The 10,534-nt window shown below is 35.1% G+C and overlaps 1 protein-coding gene across 2 annotated transcripts; it reads left to right on the top strand.

Annotated features, from left to right (window-relative positions):
• The first annotated feature begins 712 nt into the window (after positions 1–712).
• Positions 713–9,945, top strand: LOC121255714 (protein PECTIC ARABINOGALACTAN SYNTHESIS-RELATED-like). Of its 2 annotated transcripts, none has more exons than XM_041156199.1 (11): positions 713–1,313; positions 2,132–2,182; positions 2,281–2,371; positions 3,564–3,640; positions 4,822–4,910; positions 6,732–6,851; positions 7,524–7,640; positions 7,752–7,895; positions 7,981–8,104; positions 8,202–8,393; positions 9,112–9,945. In XM_041156199.1, exons 1-11 carry the CDS (start codon positions 1,017–1,019, stop codon positions 9,469–9,471), a joined length of 1,662 nt encoding a protein of 553 aa, XP_041012133.1. In that variant the 5' UTR covers positions 713–1,016; the 3' UTR covers positions 9,472–9,945. The 2 variants fall into 2 exon arrangements, with proteins under 2 accessions (XP_041012133.1, XP_041012134.1); XM_041156200.1 differs by having other exon boundaries at positions 861–1,313; positions 9,159–9,347.
• Positions 9,946–10,534: the final 589 nt, after the last annotated feature.

Raw genomic sequence — 10,534 nt, 5'->3', positions numbered from 1 at the left:
GTGTCCTTAATACATGCTATGATGCAGCAATGTTGTCATCCCTACTAACACATTCTGAAGCAAAGATCACTTTTGTAGACTGCTAGCTACTTGAAATTGCTCGCGGAGCATTCCAGCTTCATGGAAAGACATGTACCCTTACACCGAAGCTATTCTGGGGATGAAATTTCCACCCCACGAACAAGACTGTTCTTTTTATTTCCCAAATCAAATGTTTTGCTAGAACTCTACACAAACAAATGGGTCCTCTGAAATGGGCTATTGTCGTAAAATGGGGCCTTCATTGGGTATACTACCGTAATGAAATAATTGCTAACGTTATGTGATTTAGATGTTGAGCTGAGATGAGATAATTTTTTAATATTAATAAAATATTTGAATTAAAATGAGATGAGTTAAAAATGATTTGACTTAAAATATTTTATGAGATTTTGAAAAAAGAATGAAGAAAAAGTTAAATAAAAATATTATAAAATAAAATATTATTAGAATATAATTTTTTAATATTTTAATATTTGAAAAAGTTAAATTGTTTTATTTTATTTTATTTTAAAGTTTTAAAAAATTATAATAATTCGATAAATGAAAAAATTGAAGATTTAAAATTAAAAAAAAAAAATTGAGACGAGATTATATAAAATAAATGAAAGCATCTCTATTAAATCGGGCCTTATTCTCATGTAATTAAAAAAAAACAAGCACAAGCCAACGCAGCGGTTCACAGATTTGTCCAATAGATATCTATCCAGAATAAACCTCCATCATTCAATTCTCGTATATTTATTATCTGAAAATTAAGAAAAACAAAATGGTCGTTCAATGACGAAAATACCATCAGCATACACATGTTATTACATATCTAGTGGTTAAGATGCAGAACTCCACGATCTGAACTCGCATGGACTGTAGCAGGTTATCTGCAACAGAAACCGAAGTAAACAAAGGTAAGCCAAAAGGAAACAAAAGCAGCAGTAAAAAGCCAAAATACAGAGCTGGCTTTCAGTCCGAAGCGAGCCATGGTGGAGCTCAGGCACTCGAGCTCGATCGGGAGCCGGGCTTCTTCGTCTCCGATGAAGCGCGACGACGTCTCCTCCCCTTTGGCTCCCGATAATCATCCCAGCGACGACGACGATCACGATCGACACTCCTCGAAGGATCGAGACCGTCATTTCTGGTACCATTTATCGTCCATATGCCCCTTCTTCAACGAAGATGCTAGGTTTTCTCCGCACAACTCCAGGATCTGGCTGCTCTTCGTACTTTTTCTTGTTCTCGCCGGTTTCGTTTCGGTTTCCTCGATCGTAAACCGATTGGTTAGCATTCTTATTGCGCAGTGCTCTGCATTTTGTAAATCCAATTCGTATCGCCGTGCATTCTCGGTTTTCCTTCTATGTGTGTGTTTCGGTTGCTCAAAAAATGTGGAAAACAAAGAAGGATGGAATTATGGAACGCCAGTTAGAAAAAAGACTGAATTAGGCTCCGTTGACTGAATTTCAATTATTTATTTATATTTTTTTCTGTGATAACTTCGTAGTGCTTTAAACTCTGAGTCATCAAAGAGTCAGAGTACAGTTGAATTTTGACTTTGTATGATTTTGATGATAGGAGATTAGGAGGCTAATCTGCATCAAGCTTTGTATTATTGTTTGCATTAAAATTATTGCAGTAATTTTAGGGGGCGGCTTTGGCATTTGAATTATTAGATTGATAAGTTCAATAGAGCCAGCCTTTTATACTGGGTTGGTTTTTAAAGCTTGAAAGTTGACCGAATGTGGATGGAACCTAAAGCTGTTGTATACTATCCCATTGTTGATTTGTTTTGGTTCATGTGCTTTGGTGCACCTTCAAATGAGATGTATTGTCTTATTTAGTAAAATTTGTCAATGATTGTGTTTTGTTTAATCCCACACTTTTAGTTCTTTTCTGATGTTGGCTATTCGGGTTTCCTTGTTGAACGTCCTTTATAAGCATTGAAATGCATTATTTTATCATGAATGAAAAGGCCATGAGTGCAGATAATGCTGTGAAATGTAAAAATTACTTGCATGCAGAACAATTTAGTGTTGATATTCTCAAATATGTTCTTGCATTCATAATCTGCACAACTAACTCTCCTTTCAACTTATTGTAGAATGCCCCTTACTTATGTAAAAAAGATGGCATTGTTCTTCACTGCCCACATGTAAGTTCTGAAAGGACCTTCATTTGGTTAGTTCTTTCCTTCTGTTCATATGTTCATGTTGGTTTGTGCCAATTGTACATCTTAATTGCTATTTTTAGGTCAAGGAAGCTTCTTCACTCTGGGAGAATCCTTACTCTGCCACCACATCCTGGAAGCCTTGTGCTGAGCGCCGTGATGGTGGAATATCTGGTAACAGTTAGTTTTTTTTTTAATAATGTATGTTAGGTATCATCCTCTCCATTTCATTGGGCCATGTAGACAAGGATATTAGTGGAATTGAGAAGTAAGGATAGTATCATTCTGGAAATTGACTCCTAATTTTTCATTTTCCCATCTGTTGTGAGACTTAAGGCTAGTTTGGACACTGAGGTATTATCAGATATTTCCTTCCCAAACATCACTCAAACACAACAGTTTTCAATTTTAAATCTTCCAACTTTTTCATCTAATCATTACCTAATCATTATCCAAACAATTTTTTCAAATTTCAAAACAAAAATAATATTCAAACAATTTTTTAACTTTATAATATTTTTATTCGTCTTTTTCTCTCACATTTACCCAAGCCTAATAAAACATCTTAATTCAAACCATTTCACTAATATTTACAAATATTCTAAGGTATTCTATGTGTCGAAACGAGCCCTTACACTCCATCCATATAAGTAGTAAATCCACTATGTCCTTGGTGTGATCCATCATAATTTTTTTGATAACTAAAGATTTTATTAATATCAGTTGGCGTTGCATAGTGCATTGGATGTATACAATAGAGAACACCTAGCAAGGAGGTGTGATCCATCATAATTAAGTTGGAATATCTAGTGTTTTTGGGGCTATGAAATATTTGAAAAAGAATCTATTGCCTTATAAGTGCATTACTGGGGCTCACCAGCTGCCATAACACCCTGTTTTTGGAGTGAATGGACTTTCTTTGCCTTTTTACTTTATTTTTAGGAGAGCTTCTCTTGGTTGGAGAACTTGTCTACATATTTTTGGACCTATACACTGGATATCTGTTATGATGATATATTTCCTTTAGGCATGCCTTAAAGTTGTATGATTGGACGTGGATAAAAGGATGATGACTACTTCGTACTTTTTATATAAGAATAGAATAAATAGACTAAAATTTGCACTTGAATCCAGATTGTGCTTAATTTTTTATTATTTATTTTTTTAGAAAGGAACCGATAAAAAAAAAAATAGAAAGGATCTAGATGATATTCTATTCTTCCCACCTTTTTTTCTTTTTATATAAGTAACTTCCCACCTTCTTATATACATACTGCAAAATGCTTGATTGTTATTTTCAAGTTTAGCTCTTTTATTTTCATTTATATCCCTTTGTCTCCAAGCAGCATTTTTGTCTCTTTTGCAGATCCTCCTTCTGAAAATGAAACAACTGGCTATATATTCATTCATGCTGAAGGTGGTCTGAATCAACAAAGAATAGCTGTATGACTTCATTTCTGCAAAATTGAAATCCAATAAAGAAAGTTCCTTTTTTCATTTATGTTGCTGTCAATCTGCACATATTGTACGTCTTCTTTTATCGGCACATAAGAATTTAATTGATGAGAACTAGGCATAGCCCAAGTGCACGGGAAAGAAATAATAAAATATATTGTATGACATTGCAAAGTACAACTTTTACATCAGTTGTCAAAATGAGGAATTTACAGATTTATTTTTCACTTTATTCTCTTCACCCCTCCCAATATACGGAGTTGGGTATTTATGGTTATTCAGCATACGTGTTGATAGAAGTTATAGTGAACTATATGCACCAATATAAGCATTCGTCTGTGGAGTATATGCATGTGATTTTTGTACCTTCATGGTCAAGTCAAGACTTGAGGAATTACTTGTCTTATGATATAACTTGAACGATGACATGGGGCAACTAAATCTTTTTTTTTTTTTTTTTTTTGTTTTCATGAGTGTGGAGCAACTAGATCTGAATCACAAATGGAGAACGAACTCCAAAACAATTTTTAAAAAAATCTTATAGAAATAGTTAATCGTAGAGGTTCAAACGATTATAAACAAAAGGATGATCATCGTGTTATTGTTTTGAAATAAATAAATTAATGAATCTTCAGTAACTGTCGAGAGAAGGAAATGGAAAGCAATGTCTTTGGATTAATTAAATTTTCTGCATTTAATAGGTTCTAAATATTTTGATACGTGTGACTTGCTCATGAAAAAGCTTTTCCACTGCTTCTTACAATGATTATATTCAAGTCTAATTTATATCATGGGAAAAGATTCCTGGCATTATCAGAATATATTGGTTTCTTCTGAATGTCCTGCTGAAGTATAAAGACTTTTAAGCATATTTAGTTTGTGTGCTGTGGTAATCTACTTCAACGACTAAATTTTATTTCTTCAAATGAAGTTCTGCAGCATGGAGTTCTACAGATTTTAAGCTGAAGTGTACTATCTGAACCAAGATTAGACTTTTGCATTAGTTACTTGCATGTCAAGGCACAAGTTTGATATTATATTCCCCATCTAAATTTTAATTTCTATTCGGTGATGTTTCTTTGAATGCTTTCTGTAAAGCATTGCTGCGTATTTATGTATTAAAGGGTTGATAAACTTGCAACTCTTAGTGAATCTTTCTTGGTTTTCAGATATGCAATGCGGTTGCTGTGGCTAAAATAATGAATGCCAGCCTTATTTTGCCAGTGTTGAAGCAAGACCAGATCTGGAAAGACCAAACGTGAGACATTGGCTGATATTGTTATACATTTCTATGGTGTAACCCATATGCTCACACGGTGATATTAGTATAGATAAGCAATGGTAGATTCGAGTCGATGATACTAGTGGTTCCCGTTTTCATTAGATGCCATTAGAAATTGAAACTTTAAAGTATTTCTCTTTCAATTGCTTGTTTTTATGTTCCATAAAATACGATAAAAATTTGTATCATTGAAGAACTTTTTGAGCATCATTAACCCCAAGTGGTGAAGGCATTGGTCTTGGGGTATCACTCCCTTCAAGGTCCAAGGTTCAACATCTCATAGGTGCAAACAATCCTTTGGAGCCACACTCTCTGGTGAAAAGCCAACGATTTAACCAGTTCCGTGTAAGGAAACTTCTGAGGGTGCGGTGCACGGGACTGGGGTTTACTTTGCAGGGGTGGGTCCAAAGGGCCCTGCCTTGGAGAGGTTCCCCGACATACATTTAAAAGATTACATATATTACAACAATGAGAATATTTCTCATTGAATAAAGTAAATGAAAACCACTAAGTAGGTGCGTTAACATTGGCTCTCTCCAAATCCTGCTCTATACGGTGATTTATATAAGAGCAATGCTACTTTTCATCTAGATTTTAATCACTCACAGTCATATTGGGTGATGTGGCACATTTTAAGTAGCTTTATAGTTCAACCGCTAAGTGTGACGCATGGCTGGTGTGATTGGGGATGATAAAATTCAAGATGCAGAACGACCTTTCTCTTTATATAATTTCAGTATTTGCCACATATTCTTTGGAAGCCCCTTGCTGCTATTTTTTAGCCCTTACTGTGTAATCTTTTGGTATTCTGAAGTTGCAAATTTTGGAAAACTTAGTGAGATATCTAACAGATCATGTTTCTGATACATCCTGAAATATCATGGTGATATACAGTCATCTCTACTCATTCATAGACTGCAGAATATTAGGAAAATATGTTTTAATCATGTACCTTTTAGTATCATTCTTTAGGCAGATAATTAATCTGATACTCTACTCGGTAAATGGATGGAGAGGGATCCATGATTTCAAATCTAATTGGTTCCTCGAATTCCATTCCATCTGCTTTGGCAAAAAATTAGATTTGTGGAGGTGTTTATATGTACATGCAAACCACTATCAAATACTGTGTCTTCTGCTTCTGACATTAATGTCGTCACAACTTATTTCATTTTGCCAACACCTTTAAAATACACTATCAAACTGTTCACGTTGCACTCACTGCATCCAGTCTTATTGGCTAAGATGCTGCCATGATCACCCATTCTTTTATCACCACCTTTGTCAATTCAGGGGGACTTTTAAGTCATTCACATTAGAGGAGGTCATAGTCCATATGTTAATTTTGTGTCTCGTAGGCAATCTTTTTCTACTCTATGAAACAATGAGATGTGCATGCTTCATCCAAAGGTATTCCTTTATTCAATTTTTTGTTGCTTGTTTGACATTTGCCTCGTCAATTTATAATTTTCTACTTCCGTATCATGTCTAAACAATTTCTTTTGTCGTCATGGTTCTGTTCTGTTATTATAGTATATTTCTTAGGCAAGCCGATTTTGAAAAAATTCTGATATTTGTTTTTGAATATTTATGGCCAATAGACGCTATCACTTCATTGAGACTATTGAGTAGTGGGTGGTAATTTGTTTTGATTGATAAGTTACACTCATAACCAGTCTTGAACCCACAATCTCATCCTTCATCCTTGTGTTTTCAAGCTCATTGGCATTACATGGAACTTTTTTTTCCTTTTTATCATGACCACCAATCTTTGCTTTTCTTTTTAAATTTATGCAGGAAATTTGAAGACATATTTGATGTAGATCATTTCATTGACTACCTGAAGGATGATGTGCGAATAGTTCGTGATATCCCCAAGTGGTTTACCGACAAAACAGAGCTTTTCACGAGTATAAGGTTTGATGACTTCACATGCTTCTGGTTTAGATACATTAGATATGCCTCCCTATATATTTGAGTTGAGTCTTTTGCGCTTATTAATAAATATTTCTATTTTATAAAAAGAACAGTCAATAAAGCATGTGTTCTTCCTCTTTAGGATTTATAACACATCTTATCTGATCTTTTACACTTGACAAAATGCAGCCTGACATAATACCTTTGCACCAACTTAGTGAAATTGTCTCTGAGTGAAATTGCTCATTTGGAATACTGTACTCTTATGGAATTTGATGCTGCTTTTTGCGACAATCATAGGACTTTGAGATAGTTTATTTAAGGTGCTTCTGAGCATCCTAGTGTTAAAAGATATAACAATAAAAAAAAAAAAAAAGGTATTATTGAATGCAAAATGTCTGTTATAGATTGTGATGCCAGCTATTGTGATCTACACGTTATCTTGATATTTAATTGATGCCAATTGGTTACAACTGGTATTTATTGAAAACTTTGTTATTACATATGGACAGACAGTAAAAAATATTCCAAAGTATTCAAAATGTCTGTTAAGGTATTACTGAATGTAAAATGTCTGTTATAGATGCTATTGTGATCTACACCTTATCTTTATTTAATTGATGCCAATTGGTTACAACTGGTATTTATTCAAAACTTTGTTATTACATATAGACGGACAGTAAAAAATATTCCAAAGTATGCACCAGCACAATTTTACATTGATAATGTTCTGCCCCGAATCAAGGAGAAGAAGATAATGGCACTAAAACCTTTTGTTGATCGACTTGGGTAAGCCATGGATTTTTGTTTTTATTTTTAATCTATGTTGTACTGCAGAAACAGTTCTGCTTTTGTGCGAATAAATTGATATTTTACATCTTGCGAATCATCTGGGTTCAGGTATGACAATGTTCCTCCAGAAATCAACAGGCTAAGGTGCAGGGTAAATTATCATGCTCTGAAATTTCTTCCTGAGATAGAGCAAATGGCTGATTTACTGGCATCAAGGATGAGAAACCGCACAGGCGGTTCAAATCCTTACATGTATGTAAAATTCGTGTTTGAAAGTTTGCTGAAATAATCTGCATCTTGTTAGTATGTATCTGTACTAACAATTTACCCTAAGTAGGGCTCTTCATCTTCGGTTCGAGAAAGGGATGGTAGGCCTATCATTCTGTGATTTTGTTGGAACAAGGGAGGAGAAAGCCAAAATGGCAGAATATCGAAAGAAGGAATGGCCTCGACGTTATAAGGTGAAGTCTAATGATACTACTTGTGTCAGGATTCTGAGTAGAAGTTAGTAGAAGCATTGATGGCATGATTCTCACCTTGTGGTGATTTGATATGCAGAATGGTTCCCATCTATGGCAACTGGCCCTGCAAAAGCGGAAGGAAGGACGGTGCCCTCTTGAGCCTGGAGAAGTGGCTGTGCTTCTTCGGGCAATGGGCTATTCTAAGGAAACTCAAATTTATGTTGCTTCGGGGCAGGTCTATGGTGGAAATAACAGGATGGCTCCCCTCAGGAACATGTTCCCGTATTTGGTAAGATTTATTAAATTTTTTTCATATACCCCATCCACTCCCTTTTGCAGGGGCAGCAGCGGCCATTCCTAATGATGATTATCTTTTTATACTTCTAAAGTTTAGGGTGGAAAAAAAGTTCGTGGTTTGGATAAAAAAAAAAAAATTCAAATTTTGAGCATTTCTTGAGATGTGTTGATATAATAATAACAATAATAATAATTTTATTTGGAGGCCTTTACACCATACCATCCATGTGGCATAATTTGATTTGGAAGATAAATTTTAAAATTTGAATCCTACAAATCAAATTATGCCACATGGATGGTGTATGGTATAAAAGCCTTCAAATAGCACTATTCACATATATATTTGGTTTTTTTTTTTTTTTTTTGTACGAGTGGATTTAATGTGTTTGTAATGTATGTTTTTTATTTTGTTTTGTGAAAACCAGTGCTAAAATGAAAATTTGTTTTAGGAAAATGAAAATCTATTTTGGGGTTTAAATATGTTTGGATTGAAAGTAAAAAAAAATAAAAAAATAAAATAAAATTATATACACCATCTAAACATGGAAGAATATAAAAACCGAGAAGTTTTTGGGCATTATCTGACATGGTAGCAAAAGGTCTTTTTGCTTCTGTTGGCATGGGAAGATAGTCATAGAATTGAACAAGGGAAGGTTCTCTTCCATTTTCCTTTTCTTAAATGACATGTTCATCTTGAGTGTTTATGGTAGGTTACCAAAGAGGAGTTGGCAACTAAGGAGGAGTTGGTGGGTTTCAGGAAGCATGTGACAAGCTTGGCAGCCTTAGACTTCTTGGTCTGTTTGAAGTCTGATGTGTTTGTGATGACCCACGGAGGCAACTTTGCTAAACTGATAATCGGGGCACGCCGATACATGGGTCACCGTCAAAAATCTATAAAACCCGACAAGGGGCTCATGTCCAAGTCTTTTGGGGACCCCTACATGGGCTGGGCAACCTTTGTAGAGGACGTGGTTGTCACCCACCAGACACGCACCGGATTGCCGGAAGAGACCTTTCCCAACTATGACCTCTGGGAGAACCCCCTGACTCCCTGCATGTGTAAGGCCTGACCACAAGGATTGCTGCATATGAATGTTTCACGTTGAGAGTTTCGTGGGGAGTACCCCATCTCCTTCAACAAGCTGTGCATTCTCATTCGGAAAGCAAGCTGTTTCAAGCCCAATGCCTGAGAGAAAAATCTGCAGGGAGTGAGTAATGGAGCTTTGAGGTGGGGAGATTTGGATGTGCACTGGAGTCTGGAGGCACTAGCCAGCAGGATGATGTTCTAACACGATCTTGTGAGGATCCGCATTCTGTGATTGCCAGTTGTGTGAGTATCTTTAGCAAGACACTGGGCGGTTTTGACCTCAGGACGTTGGATCTTTTTAACCGGTTGTTGGCGCAAAACATTAGATATTTTTTCATGTACCATTTGAAATCATGTAAATTCTTAAATGGGAGTCAAAATGTATGAACAATCCCAAAGCAAGAACAGATGGTAAACAAAACCATTTAACTGGAGCGACAAACTTATGTTCCTATGACATGATCATTGATTAGATACTTTCCAAAAAAAAAAAGGGTAATTTATTGATTAAGCAGCTTCTTGGTCGGATTTTACATTAGGAGTTTCGTTGGATAACTTGATGCTATATGATATAGACGTGTGGGACATTATCATATAAACTAGAGAGTTTTAAGTGAAGTTTGCCATAACGACACTTTACCAGGATGACACTTTGTGAAGATATGATGAGGTTAGACACGATGGCACTTTGCCATGACACGGCTTTAGAGTTTGAAGAACCTTTACCTAGCTCTTAAGCCGTTTGGCACCTTGCCATTCCGTGACACTTAAAAAAAAAAGTACTTTCTTAATTGTAATATTATGAACAGAATATTAAAAAAAAAAAAAAAGAGAGAAATAGAGTGGTGCTAACTCTACCGCTTGCAATTGCTTAGTGGCTCTAGTACAAATTGTATTTTTTTTTCTTTTTTTTCAAATATTTTTTTAACAAATTTAAACATTTTTAAAAAATAAATAAAATCAATATTATTTTTTAATTATTAAAAAAATTAAATATATGAACGGTTAAAAAAAAAAAAAAGGAAGGAGAAGATAAAATGAATAGA

This window comes from Juglans microcarpa x Juglans regia, chromosome 3D (genome assembly GCF_004785595.1).
Source record: "Juglans microcarpa x Juglans regia isolate MS1-56 chromosome 3D, Jm3101_v1.0, whole genome shotgun sequence".
Lineage (NCBI taxonomy): Eukaryota > Viridiplantae > Streptophyta > Magnoliopsida > Fagales > Juglandaceae > Juglans > Juglans microcarpa x Juglans regia.
Note: the sequence above shows the minus strand (reverse complement) of the source record. Positions and strands in the feature narration are given on the sequence as shown.